Source organism: Anarrhichthys ocellatus, unplaced genomic scaffold (genome assembly GCF_004355925.1).
Source record: "Anarrhichthys ocellatus isolate YVR2014 unplaced genomic scaffold, GSC_Weel_1.0 scaffold64, whole genome shotgun sequence".
Classification (NCBI taxonomy): domain Eukaryota; kingdom Metazoa; phylum Chordata; class Actinopteri; order Perciformes; family Anarhichadidae; genus Anarrhichthys; species Anarrhichthys ocellatus.
Genome location: NW_022280094.1, coordinates 735689 through 761619, shown reverse-complemented (window position 1 = coordinate 761619; position 25931 = coordinate 735689). Strand labels below are relative to the sequence as shown.

The window sequence follows — 25931 nt, the reverse complement described above, 5'->3', positions numbered from 1 at the left end:
GTGTGTGTGTGTGTGTGTGTGTGTGTGTGTGTGTGTGTGTGTGTGTGAGTGAGTGAGTGTGCGGCTGGGGCGGGGTTGATGATGCATTGAAAAAGAACTCGAATCGTTTTGCTCAACTGGTTTTTTGGACTCAGGAAGTGGGAGTGTCCTGCCAGAATATCTGCGTCTCTTTCTCTCCCTCTGCGTGTCTTTACCTCTCTCGCTCGCTCCCTGTCAGCCTCTCCTCCCTCTCCCTCCGGCAGAAGCACAAGTCTCAGTAAGTAATACAAAAACAGATGTTTGTCCTCCTGTGTGAAGTGAGTGTTTAGTTTAAATGCAGGTCTGATGTTTGTTTGATGAACTATTAGTCGTGTGTGCAGCGTTATGAAGTGTGCGTGTATGTCTGTGTGTGAAACCTGACGCTGTTAAGACTGTGTAAACATAGACCGTTTGCATATTGTTCACTCCCGTCTCCAGTAGTGGAAAAGTACAACAAAGAAAGAATATCGCATTGAACAGAATGATCCAGTTCTGCATTTACAGTTTTACTTGACTTAAGGAGCGGCAGTGAAGTGTACCTCAGTACACTGTTGTAACGCAGAGCAGTAGCCTTCACTGTACTGCAAAGTAAAAGTATTCATTATGCAGAACACCTCCCTATAAAGTGTTATTATATATATAATATTATTATTATTATTACTGGATTCATACTGATGCATGAACAGTAATGTTATTGCTGACTTGAACTACTTTATATTAGAGCTGCAACAATTAGTGCAACGAATTAATTGAACAAAAACAATTTGGCAACGATTTGATTATTGATTGATTGATTGATTGATTGATTAAGTAATTTTGAACATTTGATGGAATTTTCTGGATGAATTGATAATGAACTGAATATATTGTTGGGTAGTTTAGTCTATCAGAATACGTCATATCTTATAAACCGATTATGTGTTTCTTCATATAAAATCATAATCGGCAAAGTGACCTGTAACTGCGACTGTAAAATAACTGCAACAACACTCTTCTCTGAAATGTGATGAAGTAGCAGCATAAAAAGCACACTTACAGTACTTGTACTTGTATATTGTGTTCTATATATTCATCCTGTAAGTCAGCTGGCAGCACAGCCAACATACAGCTTTGAGGTCAGAAGAATCACTTCCTGCATGACGTCATTGTGTATTTTAATTATTACTTTTATTTAAAATATTCAAGACATCGACTGACACATTTTCATGGCATATGTTTTGGATTTCTACTTGAATGAAGAGTAGTTCTGTGAGTGTCAAAAATACATTACATAATATTATATTAGTTTTATGTCATTTTATTATATTTTAGTATTTTTATTCAGTCTATTGATTATGTGATTGTGAACCAGAGTCGGTAAGACCAGGACCCAAAGAGATGTCTTCAAACTCCTCTGACCAAACTGACCATGACTCCATTAATTCATCATCATTGGTTGATGTTATGTTGACCAAATATTGTTTCAGGGTTGTATTCCTTTTTAAAGTCTCCACATGTGTTTTTTGTGTAAAAGATGTTGACCTTTATTCTGACTTTGGCGTCTGTTGTTTATTGCTGACCTTCTCTCTCTGTCTCTTTTTCAGACACAAGGCAAAATGTTTTTTGCAAAGAGTTTGATCAGCGGCATCATTGATGTTGTGAGGTGAGCACACAGAAGGTCTTTTTTATTTCCCTTTCTTTGATGGAGCTAGGCAGAGCTAACGGTGTCTATTCTGCTTCCAGTCTTCGTGCTAAGCTAGGCTAACCGTCTGTACTGCATGCACATATTCATCTTTTCACAGCTGCTCTCTGACTCGTGTCTTGTTTTTTTTCCCTCCAACAGCAACATCGACCCGGCTCAGTTTAAGTCCTCAGACCCTGTGAGTGTAAAACCTGATCCTCTGAACCCGTGATTAGACCTCAAACACACACCTTGAGCCTAACGTCTCACAGAGTGTGTATCTCTATGGATGCTCTTACTGTCACTTAATAATCTCTTCAGACCCGAGTATGTCGTGGTGTCGGAAAAAGAAAATGCACTTTTTTTAAAATGTGTCTTTGTTAGAATGTATTCAACCAACAAATGTCATGTTTTGACATGTTGTGTCCAGTTGACAGAGAGTGACACAACACAAGATCAGGGTGCAGTGTTGTACAGTATTTATCAAACTGCTAAAAGTAAAATACAAGACGTCTGTGAGAGATTAAAAAAAATCAAACTCAAGAATGAAAACTAGTTATGAAACTTCTTACGAGATCCAGAGTGTGATTGGCTTAGAGTATACATGTCATTAATCATGTGATCACTTGAGAGTTTTTAACTTTGCTCTTTGCTGTAAGTAGCTTCAATTCCAACCTGTTCTCGGTGCAAATCCCAATGTTTCAAGATACTGATGCTCTTTTCTGTGGATTGGAAATATTTTGCGGCAGCTGATGACTTTTTTCTCCCTCGATAACAAAGAGAATCATTCTAAGATTAGATGTAAATCTGTTTGTGTCCGTGTCCTCGTAGCAAGCGTCCCCACGTTGTGTCCCGACCTCTTAACTGTGAAACTCTTTGTAGATTTAAGAGGTTTGATTCAACCTTGTTACTGACACTGAGAATTCTCCCAGTGGAAGATTTCAGAAGCAAACAAACACACTGAATGTTTAAATGCAGCCAGGGCCTCATTCCTCTGCCTAACAGTAGCTCTTTGTGTGTGTGTGTGTGTGTGTGTGTGTTTTCAGCCTCCTCCTCGCAGACCTCTGAACTTCACCGAGTCTCATGACAACGATGAGGAGAAACAGTTTCGGAGAGTTTTCAAACAGCTGGCTGGAGAGGTGAGTCCATAATAATCATGTCTGTTCTCAGGTCTGTGTTTCCCTCTCAGTTTCATTTGATCCCAGTGAAGCTGTGGTTCCCGCCCACTTTCTATTCATCCTTCCTGCACACAAATGAGCCTTGATAGTGGGGTTGGAAAATGACTGGAGCATCACATCATCATGTTTCGTTGTACATAATTACTAAATGCAGTAACAGACCTCTCAGTCACTTAGATTTCATGCTCAGCTGAAACTTGAACTGATGACCTCCTTCAATCAAAAATCCCTTTATCGTTGTTAGGAGCTGTGCAGAGTTCAAGGTAATTACTGCAAAACTAGACTCTAAAGTTTGATAATGATCATGAAGATGCTCCTGGAGAACACCGTCCGGGCACTATTTCTTCAGCAGATAATAAGTAGATGTAGTTTTTCGTGGCCTCGTCCTTTAACAGACTTTTAAAGGAACAGTGTGTAGGATTTACATAGTATTCACAACTGTGTTTTCATTAGTGTATAGTCACCTGAAACCAAGAGTCGTGTTTTCGTTAGCCGTTAACCACAGATGTTTACTTCCCAAACACATAATAAATTAGCATTAAATGAAATAGTAAGGTGTTAGCAAAGGTGCGTGTGTTAATAAACGGATAAACGGGAGTCGGAATACGCTGCACAAGTTGCGTGAAACACACAGAAGTCTGAAAAAGGCACCAATCTGAAAGATTAAACAGATTTGTGGAGCAGAAATGTTTTTCCGGTTTTGCTTTCGGGTTGACCTTGTGACACCTTGTCGGCCCCCCCCCCATTTGAGAACCGCTGGTCTGTTGTGTGTCTTTCCCGCAAAACAATCACGTAAACACCAAACTTAACTTCAACCATCAGACACATTTCGTTTGCTGATTAGTTTCTTTCAGATAGTTTGCAGTTCACCGTTTTCCTTTTATGTATTTTTAGTCAGTGCTATTAAGAATAAACAACTAGGTAACATGTAGTATGTTTAACGCAATCAGCGTTTTTCCAATCTGAGGAGTAAATGTACGTTTGTAATTGAATCATGTCTTTTGAAATGTGTCTGCATACCTATGTTGTGACGTTTTACACCTCCGTCTCTCTTTAATCAGAGGAAGGATATGTTTCGCTGCACCCTGTTTCAGGAGTTTCTTGTTTTCATTCATTCAGTACTCAACTGAAATGTCGACCTGCTTTGGCTGCTCGGCAAGTTTGGTAAAGATGTGTCTATCTCTCTATGAGTCGGTCGTTCTCTCTCTTCTCACCTGATCCTTCTTCACCTTACCACACCTGTCTGCCTGCTGTCGGCTGCATTCCAAACTCCACCCTCCACTGTCCCCTCCTCTCTCTCTCTTACTCACTTTGTCTGGTTCATCACCATCGTGCCCGACAGGTTCTTCTACCGGTCTGTCTCACACCAACAAATACTAAAAAATGTATGTTGAATTAAAATCACTTTACAGAAATGAATTTGAATAACTTTAACATTGAACAGAGCACAAAAGGATAGTAATAAACTAAAAAGAGTGTGTATTGTAAAGTGCACTTTTCTACTGATACTCTTTCAACTAACTCTAAAAACACCAGAGCCCTGATGTTCACAATAAACGTCTGATCGGCCAGAGAGTTAACAACATATCAACATAGTGGTGGCAGTAATGTACCAATAAGCTGAATGCCAACCACCGTAAAACCAGAAGAAGAAGACAAAATAGTGTCTCCAGACAGAATGCAATTTAATTAGTGCTGGGCAAGTTAACGCGTTAATTTTGCGTTAACGCATTCATTAATTAACGCCGACAATTATTTTATCGCACGTTAACGCATTTTTTAAATTTATTATTATTATTTTTTTTATTTTTTAATTTTTTAATTTTTTTATTGAAAGACAAAAGACAATACATAGACATAACAACAGGAGGATGACAAGAACAGTGGGATGAAAGCCAGTAAACATCCTATAGTCAGACACTTACATTTTAGTGCACCTATATGTTGAAATTCACGGTAAACGCTTTTAAACGGCACAGATCGGGAGCGAGCGAAGGACTTTGAAAGTTAGCGGAACATTAACGTGAGACAACATCCGGTTTCTTGAGATGAACATCCGGTTTTCAGAATAAGATGCCAACAAAGTATGAATTATATTCACATTAAGTATAAAACATGCTACCTGCATCTCGTGAACCAAATGGTATTGCACTTTTGTTCATATAGCAGTACTTTTTAAAATAAAAGTGCACAATACACTACTTTTGAATTCATTATTGAACTTTGCCATAACAATGCGATTAATCGCAAAAAATCCATGCGATTAATCGCGATTAAATATTTTAATCGCGATTAAATATTTTAATCGTTGCCCAGCACTAAATTTTATATGTTGTTGCTGTATTCAAAGCGCAATATGGCAATATTTTCTCGATGTGTGTATTACACAACTGGACATAGCTATGACAGTAAAAACAGAAGTGATATACTGTGCAGCCCTAGTTTGAATACGGTTAAAAGCATCGGCTATAAATAGTGAAATACATACCAACCAAATCCAACAGGTAGCCCCTGGGCAGCTGCATTGATAGCATCAAATAAAAGAAACAGCCCCTGTGTCAGCCCCTGTATTGGCTGCTGAAAGGCATTAATAAGAAATGGAAGAGAGAGTTGGAGGAAACAGAAAGTTGTCCTCTGAACTCTGAAGCTCTGTGTTCTAAAATGTGTCCACTTTGTGGAGCATTTTCTTTTAGTTTTCAGGGTCAAAACAGAGCAGAAACTCTGTGTTTTCATGTGATATTGAGAGAGAATCGATCCAGAAACGGGCAGAGACAGTGTGACAGACTGAGCAGACGCCAGTCAGTGATGGCCGGATGTTGTCTTATCTCAGTCAGGAAGCCTTGTAATGCATTAAGCAGAAATGTGATTTCCAGCCTTCTGAATTGAATCAGACAGAGAGAGACGAGAAAGCTCCGGAGGGGAATTTATATTCTTGTAAATGTTAATACTCTTGTTGCAAAGTTAATTTTAAACATTTAAACTGTTTCTTTTCATTACATTACAATCCTGATGCCACTTACGTTATCTTTCAATGATCACTTATTGTGTATTAAAAGCTAGAAGCAGCGCTTTGTTTCTGCTATAGATCCCTCTTCAGTTCACAGTGGCATTCTGGGACATTGAGGGAGGATTAAACGCTCATAACCAAATGTTAACATATCAGCTGGACTTCAGAACCAGAGTGTTGTTACAGATAAACAGGGACTCCATTTACTGTGTCCTCAGCAGAGTCGGCTCCAGGGAGTGTTGGAAAGAGAGCTCTTTCTCTGCATTCCTACCATTGTCTGCCAGGGCGGCACCCGAGCCTGAGGGGCGTTTGCTGTGTGTGTGTGTGTGTTTGTATACTGTGTGTCTGAGGTTTTCTCTGACTCATCAGAGGGATATGTGCACCAGTTAGACCAGAACTCAGCCCACTGTCAGTAGTAAAGTATCTCCACCCACCTGGCTGAGCTCCGGGTGGGTGGAGATCTGTAAAACGTGACCGGTAAAGATGGAGTCCGCTGTGACTGACTATGGTTACTTTTTAAAGGCACAAACCTCGATTCAGTCGGAATATATTGAAGTTGAGTTTGAAAACATCAACCGTGGATTAGGAGGAAAGTTGAGAATTTGAGTCTAGTCTAGTTTAGTTTTGTTGACACGAAAGGAATACTTTACCCTTAAAGTGAGCATTTGTGTATCAATGACTCATCCACTGTTACCTTGAACTTTTGATGAAAAACGCTGAACAGAATCAAAAAACTGAAAAAAGTCTTGATGAACTGATGTCACTGGGGGGGTAGTGCCGTTGTGCACGCCTGAGACTGTTTATGCTGAAAGAACAAAGGAAATAGGCCTTTACAACAACCAAAAGAGACAACCTAAAATGAAATGATAAGCTTACATATATCATCCAGAGGTTTATGTTAAAACAGTTGAGAACGCTTGAGAACTGTGTTTCATGGGCATCTTCAACTTCAAATTGCCCACACCTGACTCGACCCGACTAATTGGCTGGAGCGCCGTGGGAGTTGTAGTCTTATAGTTTTCTTTGGCCTACAAAGGTCACCACTTGGTGGCAGTTTTGTTTTGACTATTTACCAAAAACAATACAGGCTCATCTCTATGTCAAAAATCACAACAGGTTTTTGTCAAAACTGAGAAAACACAAATTTTCTCATGACCTTGTAATTTCTTCTTGCTCATCGTGTGAAAACAAATCCGTCTCAACCAAATTTCCCTCTAGCCCATTTCCTTTTCAGTTGCATTAATCTGCACAGTTTCACCACAAAGATGTGTCTTTTAGGAATGAGTTAAGGCATTGCTTGTGCCTGCATGGTGCTGTGAAAGGACCCACCCAGAGATAGCATGGCGCTGCTTCACAGTGTTTGTGCAACAGGGAGAACATTTGAGAGTTATTATGAGGTTTTTAGTTTTTTTCAGCAGTGAGTCAGAAGCTGGAAAAATATCAAAGGAAATAAAAGGAAACAGCTTGAGTTTGGTTTGAGTCACGCTCAGATCAGCTGTGACTCACTGTGTTTGTGGGGTTTCCTCTGTGGAAAGAAACGACCCGAGCACAAACACCCTTTTCTGATGTGTGTGTGTGTGTGTGTGTGTGTGTGTGTGTGTGTGTTTTAACAGGACATGGAGGTGAGTCCATGTGAGCTGAAGAACATCCTCAACAAAGTCCTTGGCAAACGTGAGTCTGCTTTACTGCTTTCCTACTACATGAAGGTATTTCTTCCGTTTGGCAATTCTATTTCTGCTGTTCTCACAGCAACTGTTTTACCTACTCACACGTTTTGTCCTCACCAGTATTTCTTACTGATGTATTTTATTTGAAGGTTGAATCAGTTAATGTTGGTTTCAGATGGAGGCCTGAAGACTGACGGTTTCAGCATTGAGTCCTGCAGGAGCATGGTGGCTGTCATGGACGTATCCTTTCACTAAACATGGTGCTAACACCGTGATACTACAAGCACTAGAAATAGCAGTGGCAGCAGTGGCAGTAGTAGTAGTACCAGGAGTAGGGAACTCAGAAGCAGTAGAAGCAGTAGTAGCAGCAGCGCTAGTCGCAGTTCCATTAGCAGTTGTAATAGTGGAAGTAGCAATTGTAGCTCTATTTCTGTTGTAGAAATAGAGGAAGCAGTAGCATTTAAAGTAGCAGAAGCAATAGAAGTAACATCAGTAGTAGTATAAGTAATAATTGCAGTAACACTATCAACAGCAGCAAGAGCAGCATTAGTACCAATAGTAATAGATCCAGTAGTAACAGTAGTAGCAGCTGTAGTAGCAGCAGTAGCAATGGTAGAAGTAGCAGAGGCAATAACAGTGACATCAGTAGTAGTAGAAGTAACAGTTGTAATAAGACTATCAACAGCAGCAGTAGCTGCATTAATACTAGAAGTAATACTACCAGTAGCAGTAACAGCTGTAGTAGCAGTAGTAGCAGAAGCAATAGCAGTAATTCAAGTAATAGTTGTTGTTACACTATCAACAGCAGCATGAGTAGATCAAATACAACTGTATCCCATGGGAAATAGTTTTTATAGACTATAAAGTAAAGGTAGTCGTAGCATAAGTAGTAGTAAAAGTAACAGCAGTCGTGGGAGTAGAAGTAGCAGTAAAGTAGTAGCAGTAGTAGTTGTATCTTTACTAGTTGGGTTTGCAGGGTTGTGTGAGTGTGTTCTTGGTGTACTCTGCTCTGCTTTGTGAGCTTGACCTTTGACCTGACTCCCTTCAGAGTGACAGCACAGGTAAACTGGGCTTCCACGAGTTCAAATACATGTGGAACAACATCAAGAGATGGCAGGTCCGTTTGTCTTCTTCTTTAATTTGACCCTTTTTTAGATTTTTTTTCAGGATATAACAGTGAAAACAGTTTGTGTTGTTTCACCGCATTGTTTATTTGTTTGTTGTTTATTTTCTCCAGGCTGTCTATTTAGAATACGATGCAGATGGTTCAGGTACAATCAACTCTTGTGAACTGCCAAACGCCTTCAAGGCTGCAGGTGAGGAACTGTGTGTGTGTGTTTAAATAACCAGGAACATCGGTGTGAACTGAGTGTAAAGTTTCCAACTAACTGTGTGTTTGCAGGTTTCCCTCTGAATGACCAGCTCTACAAGCTGATTATCCGTCGCTATAGCGATGAGCACGGCAGCATGGACTTTGACAATTTCATTGGCTGCCTGGTGCGACTCGACGCCATGTGCAGTGAGTCTCTCCCTCTTCCTCAGCCTCTCTCCTCTCTGTTTTTAAAGGTGCATCACTGCACCCTAATGATATGTATGTGTCATGCATCATTTTATACACATTTCTATACAAAATCAGCCAGACATACTGTGTGTCTTCTCAATCAAAATCATTTCAAATAAGGTTCTGAAAGCTTGTTTAAAGTTTGTCGCAAATCATCGTACGTCTTCATTTAATCAAAGAGCCTAAAAGTTTGAATGAAATGTCCAAAGAAAGAAAGTGCTCTCCAACTTTTTCCTCTGCAACTGTAAAGAGGCAGAATAAATATCATGTTTTCTTCCTTATGATATGGGTTTGCCAAAGTGCTGCATTCATTTGACATCAAGTAAATGATGGGAATTAAATCTGTGGAGTGACGAGTCTTTCCTTTAGAAGGGTTTTCTGTTTGTGTTGCCAATCTTTAAATCTTTAAAATAATCATTATTTACTGATAAAATATTAAAGACTAATATGGCTGTATTGAGTCATCAGATATGGTAAATGATGTGTGTGTGTGTGTGTGTTTTCTGCAGGAGCCTTTAAGACCCTGGATAAGGGCAACAGAGGCACCATCGACCTGGACATCAAGGAGGTAATTAGCTCACTTCACTCTTTTCTTTCAATCAATTCTCCTAAATTAAGTTTAGATAGAGCTTCATCCATCCCAAGGGGGATCTTAGTGCAGCACTTGCAGTGCAAAGGGTGAAGAAAAAAAAACACCATACAAATTATAATCAAATTGTCTATTGTACTTCTCATAATAATGCTAGTACAACGACAACAAAAAGACAACATTAAACCTCCGTATTGTAATCCTCTTTGTGGTAAAGTCAATAGTAAAAATGATCTATCAGATAGTATCAGGTATTAAGAAGGAAACAATGGTTTTAATTAGGATTACAATACAGAGGTCTACGCTGTGTTCTTTTTGTTAGTTATACTAGCATTATTATGAGAAGTGCAATAATCAATTGTTTTCAGGGTTTTTCTTTGTACTGCAGCGGCTGCACAACATCTTTCATCGGGATAGTTCTCTTTATTCATATCTGATACTTTCTGATAGACAATGTGTACTATCAACTTTACCACAGAGAGCACTGAGTTTAACTATCTGAGTTTTGACAGATGTTCAATCCTAGCATCATTTAGGACAATATTAACTGTAAATAAAAATGGAGATGGAATGATATTTCTAACCTGAAAAAGTGCTGTGAACGCATAGTAATGATTAAAGGGACACATATGTGTGTGTCAACATTTGTATCAAGTGAGATCATCTGTCATCTGGAGGCCGGGCAGTAAGAACAACGTTTAGTGAGACTTGAGTAAGAAAATAAACCTGAAACTATAAAAGTGAGAGGGTTGAAAATAGGATTTTTATTGGAAATAAACAGTGATTTGAAGGATTTTAGTACTATGTGTAAGTACTTTTACTCAAGTAATGTACTTGAGTAGCTTTTACTCCACTACATCTCAGAGGGAAATATACTTTTTACTACTTGTTGATGTTGAATATCTGTGATAAAGTGAAGGATGAAGTGTTCCTTTATGTGTCGAGAACGTCCTCCTACTTCAGCTGGAAAAGGCATCGTCACAGATACGTGGCTCTCACAGGACAGAGACGCTACAAACACATGATGATCTCATAGAATATGATGCATTGCTGTAGATTATACCAGCCAACAGAATATAAAGGCATTAAAAACATGTTAAATGTAACATAAACATTAATGCAGCCTGATATTAATCCAGAAACATCATATATAATAGTAAAACACTGACAGGAAACATTTTACTGCACAATGAGTACTTTTACTTTAACTACTTCATTTTACTGATGACATACTTTTACTGACGTAAGGTTTTGAATGCAGAGCTTTTACTTGTAGCGGAGTATTTTCACAGTGTGGAATTAGTACTTTTACTGCAGTAAAGGAGCTAAGTACTTGAAATGATGACATTGCAGAGCTACTTTGACACTAACAGTGTGTTTGTTTCTGTCTCTCAGTGGCTTCAGCTGACGATGTACTCATGAAGTGTTGGAGGGAAGCTGCTCCACAACAACAAAAACGTCTTCTCTTCTTTCATCTCACCCTTCACTCCCTCTCGTGTGTGTGTGTGTGTGCGCTTGTGGCTGTGCAATAGTGTTTGAAAACCCCCTCGTCATCGTGGTAACGGGACCAAAGTGCAGCGACCAAAGTGGAGCTGATGCTGCTGTTGCACTGTCCTGCTGCTGCCAGGCAGTGGTGCTGCAACGTCCCCATGTTACACATTTCTATATTTCATTAGGGTAAAGTTTAAACGGTCTTGATTTTTTTATCAGAAACCAAATAAAGTGACACAACTGACGATTAAGTGTTGTTGCGGCTAGTTTGTGAGTGTGACAACTTCTTCTGGATTTTCATGCAAGTAGTGTTTCTCTACACAGCAATCTTTTTAAATAACTTCAGATATTGTGGCCATCACTGATCATACTTACTGCCCGATACTTTTTCTGTTCATTTTAAACGAAAAAGGAATTCTGATGTTTTACTTTCAATGTGGCAGAAAGGAGCTTCAAACACAAACATGGGGGGAAAAATCCTTGATGAAGTTGTCAAAGGTGCCAGCTTTAGTTTGTGTGTTATCAATGAATGTCCATATGAGAGACTGGTTGTTGAGATTGTAGTGATTTATTGTAACAGCCCTCCTTTGCGGCTAGAGCCTACAGTATATTCCTGGAACATTTTATTTAAGTTAACCTTTTATTAAACCAGGAAAGCTACATTGAGATGAAAGATTTATCCTTAATAATAATAATAATAATGATACATTTATTTAGTATAGCATCTTTCATTGAACAAGATTCACAAAGCCAAAAAAAAACAGTAAAATAATTCAAAACAATCCATAAAAGATGAAAACACAGAAAATGACGAACAGTACAAAGCACAAAGGGACACAAAGGCCAGTTTAAATGAGTTAGTTAGTCTTCAGCTGCTTTTTTAAAGGTGTCAACAGAAACCACGGATCGAACGTCTCCAGGAAGAGCATTTCAGTGTCGGAGCCACCGCTCCAAAGGTACGGCCACCTTTAGTTTTCAAGAGCGTCCTGGTCAAGTTAGGCAACAATAACAACAATATAAGACAGATGACACAAAATATGCCACAATATCACAAATGAAGATTATACAAACAGGAATAAGTTAGTGTGATGGCCCTCTATGCCGTGTCGGCACAGTCAAAGAGGGTCGCTAGATAAACTACAATTTTGCCATTTAAAATTACGATCATTTTTTTTTTTTTCAAATCTTTGTTTTTGATCTTGGGAATTATCCATTGTGTCTCTTGAGGACTCTAAAATAAATATGTAAATAAACAAAGAATTAAAAAAAACAGTTTGTTGAACTGGTCAAATCAGTAGACATATGATCATCCCTTTGTTTCCAGGATAACAACCTGCTTCAGCTCAACTTGTTTTTTCAATACAAATAATGATGAAAAAGTAATTTTAGTATAAATGACCTCACATTAAAATCCTATTCAGCCTTTTTTTCACATCTGATATTATATTACCTGAATTTCCTATCTGGTGATCAAAGAAGGCGTATCGTATTTTATATCTTCATATATTCGTATCACACTATGAAAACCAGGAGCCAATAGCGTACTATGTTAGTATTGACTTTATTGACCCAATATTATCACTAGCTATGTTCATATATGTCCCCTATAATACTCGTACTGTGTATAACATACTTTTGATACAACGCGTAGCTTTTTAATGCCCCACAATCACACTGTGATGTTATCACTTTGATAGGAACTTTGAGTTTTAGTGAACTGACGCTGTGGCACGTTTGGTGTGGGGCGGGGCCGGCCGGTGTGGCGGAGAAGGGGGGCGGTGCAGAGGAGAGGGGATGCTGAGGAGGGAAAACAACAGGAGGAACAGGTTTCTGCGGAGGTTTTAATTCGGACAATCTGGACAACAACTCACGAGAGAATCCGAAGAAGAGACTGTGAAAGGTAGGAGGGCTGGCTAAGTCTGCGTCCATAGAGCAGACTTCATTCAAAGAACACATATACATGTAGATATCGTTAAAGTCTCTACACCCGCCTGCTGTCGGTCCAGTTCACTTCTACTCAACGCAAGTTGGTGGTTCGATAAAGAACCGTCCTTGATAGTGGAGTGGAAATGAAAAAGCCACAGCGAGGTGTTGAAATATAGTTTGAGGATTTTAACTGACAGATTTGAAAGGAACACTATCATGCAAAGCAAAGGCAAACTGGATTAGTTAATTAACCAATCAGCATAAATGAATTATAAAATAGTATGATGTAAAAGCCAGTGATGATAGTCTGCATGTCTCTCAGTGTAAACAATAAGTGATGTGTTTAATAGCAGAGGAACAGATCTGTCCGGTTACACCGATTTATAAAGAATCAGCTATTTTTTCTTTTTAAAGATCAATTCCACCTGATGCATCGCTCAACTACCTTCAATCATCATCTTTTATCTTCCTTTAATGCAGTATATCTGCACATTTCATATTTGAAATGAACAACATTAGTTGCAGATATTCGATTAAATTGTGGCCCATATACAGAAAAATATAAAGAGTCACGGGCCAAACAGCATGTGTAGTTTTCAACACTGCAAGAACTTTTCTAAACCAGAAAACCCCGCGTGCTATAGAAGATGAATTTGCTATCAAACATTTACTAAACATATACTGTGTCAGTCATTTGTTAGTGTTCCCCCTAGACTTTAGGTGTGCCCACATATTTCTGTATCTGCTGCTCTTCAATTTAGTTTAGAATAATAATAATGATGCAGTGCATGGCATAAAAGCGCCCAATTAAATTATTATGATGATTATTATGAGGAAGTAAAGATAAAACAGGAAGAAACTGCCAATGTGATTTCTGTTCATGGTGTAAACTTCCACTTAAAGGATTATGATGCAAATGTAATATGTAAATCCCTAAGTCTTAAGATGTAACAATCTCATTTAATTCCCCGTGGGCCGCTGTTGGCCAGCTGGCCGTAGTTTGACTGACCCCGGTTGTAGAGGTTGTAGACTGGGAGTTCACCCAAGTGTTTATCTACACACGATGAGCAGTAGGGGCTGTGTTAGCAGTGTGCAGCGTACAGGTGACGTCAGGATGTGTGGCAGGAAGGCTTCATTGTTTACTATCGGCTGCCTCTCGAACAGGTCGACCTCTCTGACTGTTGACTCTGTGCCGTGCTGCCTGACAAGATGGTGGGGTGATTTTAATGTACAGCTTTGGAAGATGAACTCCTTCAAAGACAGCTGTCACCTCATTGGTCAGATGCTCATCCTGACATGCGGATCTTTAGCTGCAGTTCCTGTCACGTCCATGAGATGCTGCTTGTGCATATTGCTATTGCGATATGATGTGCAATATAAGGATGAGTGATGATTTTTGCATCATTATTCTCATTATAATTGAAAAACATAAAATGATTATGTTGTGCTTTTTGCTTGATCAGAGATCTGGACTGTGTGAAATGCACTTGAGTGTTTTTGGGCAGAAGGAAAGTCTTACTTAGCGTTGAAACACTTTGATTAAGTGATTAGTTAAACTGTCAGCCAGAAAAATACCAAAAATGTTCTGCTTGCTTCAAATGTAATGATATGCATTGAATACCGTTGGGCATGAGATCTGCTAACTAAGATGGACATGTCTCATTGCTTTGGACATTTTTCAGACTAAACGTTTCATCAGTGGCATACAATCCATATATTTTTTAGTTACAATCTCCTCTCTGTTTTTGTGTGATTCCAGTTTGCACCAAAGAACATCAAGAGTCTTTCTTCTTTTCTGTCCTTCTCCGCTGCCCCTCCTTCCTTTTCTTTATTGCAGCCGGTGGTGATTAGTGGTTAGGCCTAATGATGATGCTCCAGTCTGATAACACAATGTCTGAAAAAGAAAAGTGGGTGTGCGGAGAAGCTGCAGTAGGCAGGGGGGCCTGTTTTTATGATACTGTGAGGACCCAACACCTGGTTGGACACTCGCAGTGTGGGGACATCTGATCTTCTATTTAGAGAGGAGAGATTTTATACTGTATAGGTTTGGTAGCCAAATGTGCAGCTAATAACTCTTCATCAACCAGACTGTGAACTGTAAATTTGTCCAGGAAAATGAGATACAGAGATACAAACGGGCCATAAACTATTCCTGATGGGAGAAGTCTGGTTTTTTAAGTCAGACTTCAAAATTGGAAGTTTGTTTTACATTTGGTCTAGTAATCCTGAAAATGTTGAACTATATCTACTAACAAGTGAAATGAACTCGCTGACATTCAGTTTCAAGAGATCTCTGAAAACAGACAGGATTCAGTGTCGGAAAATACCAGATTAGCAGCTATTTGCTATCAGCCTTTTATTGCTCAAAGTGAATGAAGATGGATCGAGACGATCAGATTCAACTTTACAGTGCACTTTCAGGTCTGTTGTAATGTTTTACAGGCTACCAGCTATCTAACTAACTGGCATGCCGGTGTTAACTGGTTAGCTGTCAGGAGAAGCAGTCTGAAATTATTTTGTGATCCCATATTTCAAGGGTGTTTTCTTAAGCTCACCTTGTATTTATTCCATGATCTGAAGAGTCAAGTCAGTTTAATTTATTCATCCCAATAACTCAAATCACCAGGGAAGTTATTCATCGAAAATAATAATAATTTTGCATCATAATAAAACAGTAGGTTGAACACAAGTTGAACTTGATTACATTCAACTGTAATGTATTATATTGAACACTAAATACGTTTTTGTTAATCACAGGAAAAATAAATGCATACATACTGTACTTTTTCTCTCTGGCACATGCTACAGAGTCTGAGCTTGAAAATCTGGATTTATCTTTGCACAAAGTAGAATATTTGATTGAAACCTGTTTCATCCCTTCAAAAAATGCATGAATCTGTGGTAATGACATCCCTCTCGTAAGGAATGCTGCGTTCAAGTTCAGCCTCCAGTAATATGGTGCCACTATACAGGAAAACAATCTATAGGCTTTCAAATGGTAATGGGAAATGTTTGTTGTCTTATTGTTTGTTTGTAATATGTACACTCATAAAGCAGCATCGAGTGGATCATCCTGGTGAAATGAAGTAAATCTAAATGAACTGTTTTTATGTAGATGAGAACCTTGTCGGTCTGTCAGCTCTTCTTTCTGGTCGAATCTGTTGACAGTCATTATAAATAATCATGGTATCACTCTGCTCTCCAGGTGCCAAAACCACCTGATGCTGCAGCCTAATCTGGTCACCTGGGACTGAACACGCACACACACACACACACACACACATACACGGACATACGGACGGACGGCCAACATGGCGTCAGACCCACCCATACTGACAGAGCATCAGGAGCTGCAGAGGAGAGCCAATCAGGTCACGGATGAGGTGAGGAATGGACACTTTTTCTAGAACATCTAAGGCTTCCCTCCATTTCAAGTAATTGCTTTAATAAATATTAAAAACCCATTTTTTCAAAATGGATTTCCCCATTTAGAATAGGAAGGTATCAGATAACGTGTCAGATAAACACAGACATTGTAATAGACTCTTTAGTTGCAATAGTGTTTGACCAAAGTCGCCTCGCAAAGCCACAGCTTTCGTTTCCCTCACTGTATTCTGGCAAAACTCAATGTGCATTTTCACTGGTTTAATAAAGTAATGTGCAGGCGATTGGATGAGCTTCTAACCAAAATTGATCAATTAAAATCCAGAATACGGTGCTGCTTGTTGCCGCACCTTCTTTTCTGTTTTGTTGGCATCCTGCTGCCAGACTTAGTTGATCGCTTGTTTCCTCATTAAAAAGGGAGCTGGTGGATTAAGCTCATTATGGAGCTTTGTCTTTTCCCACCAGCAAACCCTTCAACTTACAGTTTACAATTACAGTAATTGTAAATGGAAAACCAAACTGGTGCATCTAGTGGTTTTATGATGGCTTCTTCAGAAGATTTGACCAAAACATTGCTGGCTAGACTTGTTTTCCAAAACGTAGATGGGATGTTTATTTTTCATAAAGATTACTTTATTGCGAAGACTATTTTCATTATGAAGTAGTCTGTCAATTAATGAACTTAGTATTCAAATTGTAATAAAATAATAAAAAGTGTTCCCAGAGTCTGAGGGGACGTTCTCGAGTATCTTGTTTTATGGCGTTGTCCGGTCTGGGAGTTGTCCGTGTTTTCATCTTCGAACTCTAACCCTCTCACAGTGTTTTTTCAATTCATAAAAGTTTATTGTAACATTTTGGTTGCCTTAAAATGTCTTATTCAGTCTTTCCTTTGGAGCTTCTGAGGAAAGTGGCTGTAGTGTCTAACGCACATTAACCTTTCATCACACACAAATACCGGGCTCAAACAAAAGATCCAAAATTATCAAGGTGACAAGAAGAGGGACAGAGACTATATATAATAATAGCATTGGGGTAATTGATTATGACAGTGGTTCTCAAACTGTGGGGTGCGCCCCTCTAGTGGGGTGCGGTGGTATTACAGGTGGGGCACAGGGGGAAATGCAGAATCTTTTTTTTTTTTTTTTAAGTAATTAATAAATGCATGGCAAAATGTATGGAAGCCCGTTTCTGCCACTGTGAGGAAAAATTACAGATCCTGTAAGTCATTATAATGAGATACTATCTCAAAATAATGACTTAGCATCTCATAATTATGACTTAGCATCTCATAATTATGACTTAGCATCTCATATCAGCCAATTGTAATAAGCTATTTTTTGCCAAATTGTAGTTCTTTTTTGCACAGATTGAACTTTATTTGCATTGGTCTAACAAAGTGATTGCACATTTTATTTGTTTTTGTCTGATGGAGCAATCTGGTTTACTTGAAATTGATTGCAATTTTCTTTATTCTATTATTTGAAAAAGCACGGACGTAGGAGTCACAAAATGTTATTTCAATAAAAATTCAACATAGACCATTTTGTTACAATTTTGTTGGGGTGGTGGGGCATGAACATTTTTCTTCCTCCAAAGTGGGGCGCGACAGAAAACCTTTGAGAACCACTGGATTATGAGTTGTGTATATGACAAATATTGAGTTAATCATTTCATTGAGTTATGGAGAAGGGGTCGGGGGACCGTATAGATACTTCTACAGCCGGCGTCATCATCCATCCATTTTCCTCCGCTTATCCGGGATCGGGTCGCGGTGGCAACAGGCCAAGCAGGCTGACCCAGACTTCCCTCCCACCGGCAACATGTTCCAGCTCATTCTGGGGGATCTCGAGGCGTTCCCAGGCCAGCTGGGAGATGGAATCCCTCCAGCGTGTTCTGGGTCTTCCCCGGGGTCTCTTCCCAGTTGGACGTGCCTGGAAAACCTCCAGTGGGAGGCGTCCAGGAGGCATCCTAATTAGATGCCCGAACCACCTCAGCTGACTCCTTTCGATGCGAAGGAGTAGCGGCTCGACTCCAAGCTCCCTCCTGATGACCGAGCTCCTTACCCTATCTCTAAGGCTGAGCCCGGCCACCCTACGGAGGAAGCTCATTACGGCCGCTTGTAGCCGCGACCTTGTCCTTTCGGTCACGACCCAGAGTTCGTGACCATAGGTGAGGGTAGGAACGTAGACCGAGTGGTAAATTGAGAGCTTTGCCTTCCGGCTCAGCTCCCTCTTCACCAAGACGGTCCGGTGAAGCGCCTGCTTTACTGCTGTAGCCGCACCGATCCGTCTGTCGATCTCCCGCTCCATCTTACCCTCACTCGTGAACAAGACCCCGAGATACTTGAACTCCTTCGCTTGAGGTAGGCACTCCGTCCCCACCTGGAGGGAGCAATCCATCGGTTTCCGGCAGAGAACCATGGCCTCAGATTTGGAGGTGCTAACTCTCATCCCCGCCGCTTCACACTCGGCTGCAAACCGCCCCAGTGAATGCTGGAGGTCACGATCCGAGGAGGCTAACAGGACCACATCATCTGCAAACAGCAGAGAGGCGATCCCGAGACCCCCGAACCTGACGTTCTCCACCCCCCGGCTGCGCCTAGATATCCTGTCCATGAAAGTCACGAACAGGACCGGAGACAAAGGGCAGCCCTGGCGGAGGCCAACACCCACCGTGAACATGTCTGACTTATTGCCGAGAATGCGGACACAGCTCCTACTGCAGTCGTACAGAGACCGGATCGCCCGTTGTAATGGGTCCGGCACCCCATACTCCCGCAGCACCCCCCACAAGAACCCCCGAGGGACCCGGTCGAAAGCCTTCTCCAAGTCCACAAAGCACATGTAGACTGGTTGGGCAAACTCCCAGAACCCCTCCAGTAGTCTTGCGAGGGTAAAGAGCTGGTCCACTGTTCCACGGCCGGGACGGAATCCGCATTGCTCCTCTTGAATCTGAGGTTCGACAAACGGTCGGAGCCTCCTTTCCAGCACCCTGGCATAAGCCTTCCCCGGGAGGCTGAGTAGTGTGATACCCCGGTAATTCGAGCACACTCTCCAGTCCCCCTTTTTGAAAATGGGAACCACCACCCCGGTCTGCCAGTCCATGGGCACTGATCCCGACCCCCATGTGACATTGAAGAGGCGTGTCAGCCAGGACAGCCCAACTATGTCCAGCGCTTTCAGCATCTCAGGGCGGATCTCATCCACCCCCGGCGCCTTGCCACCGAGGAGCTTTTTGACTACCTCAGCGGCCTCTGCCAGGGATATGGGTGAGCCTCCCCCTAGATCTTCAAGCGCTGCCTCCTCTGCAGAGGACATGTTGGTCGGATTTAGGAGTTCCTCAAAGTGCTCTTTCCACCGCCCGACGATGTCCCCTGTCCGGGTCAGCAGTTACCCCCCCCCTGCTGAGAACAGCCTGGGGTAAGCCCTGCTTTCCCTTCCGGAGTCGTCGGCTGGTTTGCCAGAACCTTCTTGAGGCCAACCGAAAGTCCTTCTGAATGGCCTCCCCGAACTCCTCCCATGCCCGAGTTTTAGCATTTGCGACCACCGCAGCTGCAGCCCTTCTGGCCTGCCGGTACCTGTCAGCTGCTTCGGGAGACCCCTGGGCCAACCAGGCCTTGAAGGTCTCCTTCTTCAGCTTGACGGCTTCCCTCACCTCTGGTGTCCACCACCGGGTTCTTGGGTTGCCGCCACTACAGGCACCGATGACCTTCCGGCCACAGCTCCTAGCGGCCGCGTCCACAATAGAGGCTTTGAACATGGTCCATTCGGATTCCATGTCTCCAACCTCCCTCGGGATGTGTGAGAAGTTCTTCCGGAGGTGGGAGTTAAAGACCTCCCGGACAGGGCCCTCCACCAGACGGTCCCAGTTCACCCTCACTACACGTTTGGGCTTGCCGGGTCTTTCCAACCGGTTCCCCTGCCATCTGATCCAACTCACCACCAGGTGGTGATCAGTTGACAGCTCTGCTCCTCTCTTCACCCGAGTGTCCAAAACATACGGCCGCAAATCAGATGATACGATTACAAAGTCGATCTTTGATCTCCGGCCTAAGGTGTTCTGATACCAGGTACACTTATGAGCCACCTTATGTTCGAACATGGTGTTCGTTATGGCCAAACCATGGCACGCACAGAAATCCAATAACAAAACACCATTCGGGTTCAGATCGGGCAAGCCATTCCTCCCAATCACCCCCAGCCAGGTTTGTCCGTCATTGCCCACGTGAGCGTTGAAGTCCCCCAGGACAACTATGGAGTCGGTAGGCGGCGCCCTTTCCAGGACCCCTCCCACCGACTCCAAGAATGCCGGATACTCTGAACTGCTGTTTGGTGCATAAGCACAAACCACAGTCGGAGCCTTGCTCCCCGCAACCCGTAGGCGCATGGAGGCGACCCTCTCGTTCTCCGGGGAGAACTCCAACACAGCGGCGCTCAGCCGGGGGCTCGTGAGTATCCCCACTCCCGCCCGGCGCCTCTCACGCTGGGCAACTCCGGAAAAGGACAAAGTCCAACCCCTCTCCAGGAGCTTGGTTCCAGAGCCAGCGCTGTGTGTGGAGGTGAGTCCAACTATATCTAGCTGGTACCGCTCCACCTCCTGCACCAGCTCCGGCTCTTTCCCCGCTAGCGAGGTGACGTTCCACGTCCCTAGAGCTAGTCTATGCTGCCGGCGATCGGCTCGCCCAGGCCTCCTGCCTGACCCGCCGCCCGGTCTGCATTGCACCCGACCCCGATGCTTATCCCTGCAGGTGGTGGGTCCACCGGGTGGCTGCTCCATGCTGTTTATTCGGGCTGAGCCCGACCGGGCCCCATGGGCGAAGGCCCGGCCACCAGACGCTCGCCGACGAGCTCCCCTCCTGGGTCTGGCTCCGGGAGGGTGCCCCGGTTTCCCTGGTCCGGGCGAGGTGACTGAAGTCCGTGGGCTGCTTTTCATTGGGGTCGTTTTGAAGCGCTCTTAGTCTGGGCTCTCCCCTGAGACCTGTTTGCCTTGGGAGACTCTACCAGGGGCTAATGACCCGGACAACATAGCTCCCAGGATCACTGAGCCACTCAAACTCCTCCACCACGTTAAGGTGGCGATTCGCGGAGGAGCCGGCGTCATCAAAAATATGCAAAAGCATGTTGGCAACGGAAGTGACGTTTTGCACCAGCCATCCAGACCAACCAACAACCAGCATCAACATGTCTAGCTGTTGCGTGTTCAGTTGTCTAAATCCATATTTTAACTCTCAAGTTCTACAGAATTCCAACAGCATCACGACAGTTTAAGGTGTTTCAGGTGTTCAACAGATATTTTTAGTTCAATGAGTAACTGTGTTAACTGGTGACTTTCAGCCGAATGCGTCGATGGTTGCTCATAGTAAATGGTTGGCGTGAATATGCAACACAGACTAGTAAGGAATTATTTGAAGACTTTTACAAGGAAACATATAGTATATCTTCTGTTTGTGTTTTCAACATCTACCGTCACTACGAGCAACCATGACGCGTCACCCTATTAAACGTGATGGCTACCACTGGTCTGATCAAAACTACATGTGTTTATAAAGCCCAATTCAAAACTCAATCAGGTCAAACCTCTGAGTCTCTGTCTTGGTTTTTGACAACAAAGTTGAAGCATCTAGCGACTTGTCTGCTGGTGATCGCTGGTGTAACGTTACACGCTGGGTTTCTCCACCAAATACATGTCTATTTAGTGCCACTAAATATTGGGCCATGTACTCTACTTCCTCACTAATAGGAAACAGATCTGGAAAGTCAATTTGTTCAGGTTGCAATTGCCATCTTTGGTGGTTAATGTCTGCGTTCTCTGCATCGTCAGTTGTTTAGAAAATGAAATAATAAGTGTGTACTTCTTCATACACCTTTTCAGACATATATAAACAATATTTATGTTGCTTATGAGAATGTGTTTGCTATACATTTACTTTAAGACATCTAAAAATACACAGAATATTGAACGTGACACACAGGAGACGGGATGTTGCTGATGTCTCGCAACCTGCTGTGAGCGACAGAGAACACTGCTCTGTCGGAGGGGAGTGTCCCTGTAAGGACACCTGGCTCACCTGGTTGCCATAGAGACAACTGGTCTCCCAGTGACACCATCTGCAAAGGAGACATCAGGCATGGATGAGCTTATACACTCAGTCACACAACACACACCACAGGGTTTAAAGGTTACTGCAAGTCAAAGCCATTTGTCACCTCGTCATCCCCTCGGTGGGGAAGACCCCAGGGATTAATATGATATTTACACAATACATACACGCACACACACACACAGCAAGGGGCGGAAAGACTGGAGAGGAATTTTCCCTGTGTGAGAGTACAGTGTAATTGCAGTTCAGGGTTCAGGTCAAAACAGCAGTTGATATATATATATATATATATATATATAGATATATAATGTTTTCTCCTTCAGAAAATGTTTGGTAAGCTCTAAGTAAAAAATACTTTACACTTTATAGGTCAGTTATTTCCTGAAAAAAAAAAGTGTTTTGATATCAATTATGAGAAAAAAGACAAGATGAAAGATGGCATTAATTTGTTGTATTTTCTTTTAAAAGCTTGATGTGTTTCAGAGGATTTTAATTGGGAAAATTGCTTAATTTAAACCCAACTGAACATCCATTAATAGTGAATTTATTATTGTTAATTCAAGTTTTTTATACAAGCTGAATTATATGTTTGCCCGTAGATGATATTGAATGTTGAAGCATCCATTTTTTGTGTCTTTCAGTCCCTGGAGAGCACCAGGCGGATGATGCAGCTGGTTGAGGAGGTACATACGCTCATCATATATTCAATCATATATTTTTATTAGTGCTGGGCAACGATTAAAATATTTAATCGCGATTAATCGCATTGTTATGGCAAAGTTCAATAATGAATTCAAAAGTAGTGTATTGCGCAAAGTGAAAGTACTGCTATATGAACAAAAGTGCAATAACATTTGGTTTGCAAACACTTTTAACAAATAAGGTTAACAGCAGTATTCCCTTTACACAGCAGCAGTTATACAGTTATAATGATTCTGATAATAGATATTCAGCCGGTGTTCATAACTTCATCTTCATGTGTGTAATAGATGCAATTTAAATATACACCTTGAAAACTGCAAACCTATCTACTTCTTTTTTTTGTTTGTTAAATTCTCAGTAGCGATAACTAAATGATGCTTATTATACATATTACAAACAAAAACACTTTAAAAACTCGACAATATGTATTTTAATATTGTCACTGTTTGATTGCATGATTTACTTTTATTGTGAAGAGCATGAAAACGGAAGTGCTTTTACTTTGAAGAGACAGGAAGTAGAATGGTACGTGTTCTTGACGCTAACAATGTTGATACGTAGAAAACCACATGTCGGGTGCAAGAGCGCGTTGTGTTCACTGTAACACTAATACTGCAGTTCAGACAGTAAAGTGTTCCGTTCAAACAAGACGTGTCTTGGTCCTCACGAGAAGCTCCACTTCACAACAGTCACGTTTGATCTGTAACGAGACGATCGCGCTCGCGTGTGTGTGTGTGTGTGTTTGTGAGACAAGAGTGAACGACGGTGACGGAGTGTAGGAGGGGTTCTGGACCCGGGGGGGAGAAGGAAGTGATGCCACACGAACACAGCTGTTCACTGCTTGCTGCCTGGTTCTTGTGTTAAAAATGTCTGCTTAATAATAAATAAATAAAAAACTGCGTTAACGCGCGATAATATAATTGTTGCCGTTAATTAATTAATGCATTAACGCGATAATAACGTGTTAACTTGCCCAGCACTAATTTTTATATATGTAAATACATAACTAGCGAGGCCTGCAGCGATTAAAAGACAGACAGTCAGAGAGCCAGAGAGAGAGAACCTCATCATGAAGTTCATCCTCATTATGTATGTTAGCGGCGCCATCTTTACATAAGTTATTTCCACAGAGATGTCTTTAAACAAGACCAATGGTGGGATGTGATTGAGTTTAGGCTGCTGGGAAGCAATTTTGGGTTTTGACACACGGAAAACAAGAGCCGAGACGACACAATAGGAAAGACTACATCCTGGTCAGACGTACATGTACAGTAACCCCAAATACCTTGAAAAAGAATTACCTTACTGCTATTTATATTGTTTGTCATCCAGGTAGTCACTTTGAACTTGCTGCAGATAGACAATTTATAACATTGATGACATTGATTTGAAAATTGCATTCAAGGACGCTTGAACATCTGAGACAGACGGCATCGCCACATGACAACCGTATATAATCTATCTACAAGTGTATGCGAGCTGATTTTCACAGATAGAAACCCATGGATGCCTGGAAAAGGAGAAATCCTGGACCATAACAGCTTGATAGTAATGAGTATTCTATATTCACATGGTTTCATGTGCTCCTTCTTGCAGAGTAAAGATGCTGGGATCAGAGCTGTGGTTATGCTGGATGAACAAGGAGGTAATCAGTTCTGTTTGGTCCCTCTTTAAATTCTCCTTTGTTTAGTCTTGTTCACTGTGTTCTCAACTGTAAGCTAGAAAAAGCTGTGTTTACCATTAAAGACGGAAGCAAGTTTTGCTCTGATATTTCAGTATTGCTTAAAATCTAAGACATCAATAATACCTTCATCCCTGCAAGCTTGATTGTGTTACAGTAGTTCTGTGACTAAAACCCAGCACAAAGACAGGAAGCAGGACAAACTGCCGTGCTGTCGAACAACTTTAAAGTTGTCCTGTTCACACACGCATTTCAGTTCCGGTTTTACAAAGGTTTAACATGTATTGTTATTGTGCTGCAATGTCATACAATAGTGAATTTGCAGATTCAGTATTGCCAAACGGACAAGTTAGCTTCTCGGCGTCTTTCCAGTCAGTCCAACGAATGATTCATAAGACCTTTTAGTTAGTTCACATGTTGTATGAAAACTGTCAACACTCAAGGACATCTCAAATATGAGCTTTCATTTATGGGGTTTGTCAGAATGGTCTGAACATGTCGGTCTGAACACGTCCCTGACCAATCAGGTAAGTCGGCTTACTGTCCGTCTCTACTGTTACGACCATTAAACCCAGTGCCATAAAACTCCCATTCCTCACAGAGCAGTTGGAGCGTATTGAGGAAGGCATGGACTCCGTCAACAGGGACATGAAAGAGGCCGAGAAGAACCTGACAGACATGGCCCAGTGCTGTGGTCTGTGTATCTGGCCAATCAGGAAGTAGGTCTTGGTTTCCGGGAACTGCACCTCAACGGTGGCCTAAAAAAAAAAAAAACATACTGGTGCCCAGTTCCATTAAATTAGCTTGAATAAGGATTTTGATATTGAGAATTTGGTCCATCCATCCATCAACCTGTCAATCCACCTATCCATCCATCCATCAATCCATCAACCCGTCAATCCACCTATCCATCCGTCCACCCATCCATCCATCCACCCACCCATCCATATATCCATCAATCCATCCA

General features: G+C 41.7%; 2 protein-coding genes across 2 annotated transcripts in view; both read left to right on the top strand.

Moving 5' to 3' along the window:
* Positions 1–110: 110 nt before the first annotated feature.
* Positions 111–11422, top strand: capns1b (calpain, small subunit 1 b). The gene is made up of 11 exons (XM_031872516.1): positions 111–256; positions 1602–1660; positions 1841–1877; positions 2725–2817; positions 7477–7534; positions 7706–7770; positions 8579–8647; positions 8768–8846; positions 8933–9049; positions 9601–9659; positions 11076–11422. The coding sequence occupies exons 2-11, from the start codon at positions 1614–1616 to the stop codon at positions 11100–11102; spliced, it is 651 nt and encodes a 216-aa protein (XP_031728376.1). The 5' UTR covers positions 111–256; positions 1602–1613; the 3' UTR covers positions 11103–11422.
* Positions 11423–12982: 1560 nt separating this feature from the next.
* LOC116397223 (synaptosomal-associated protein 25) overlaps positions 12983–25931 on the top strand; it is a 17426-nt gene continuing 4477 nt past the window's right edge. Inside the window, exons 1-4 of the mRNA XM_031872476.1 lie at positions 12983–13071; positions 16303–16480; positions 23223–23264; positions 24880–24928. Of these exons, the coding sequence (XP_031728336.1) occupies positions 16409–16480; positions 23223–23264; positions 24880–24928 (163 nt within the window). The 5' untranslated portion in view covers positions 12983–13071; positions 16303–16408. The remainder of the gene's footprint in view (positions 13072–16302; positions 16481–23222; positions 23265–24879; positions 24929–25931) is intronic.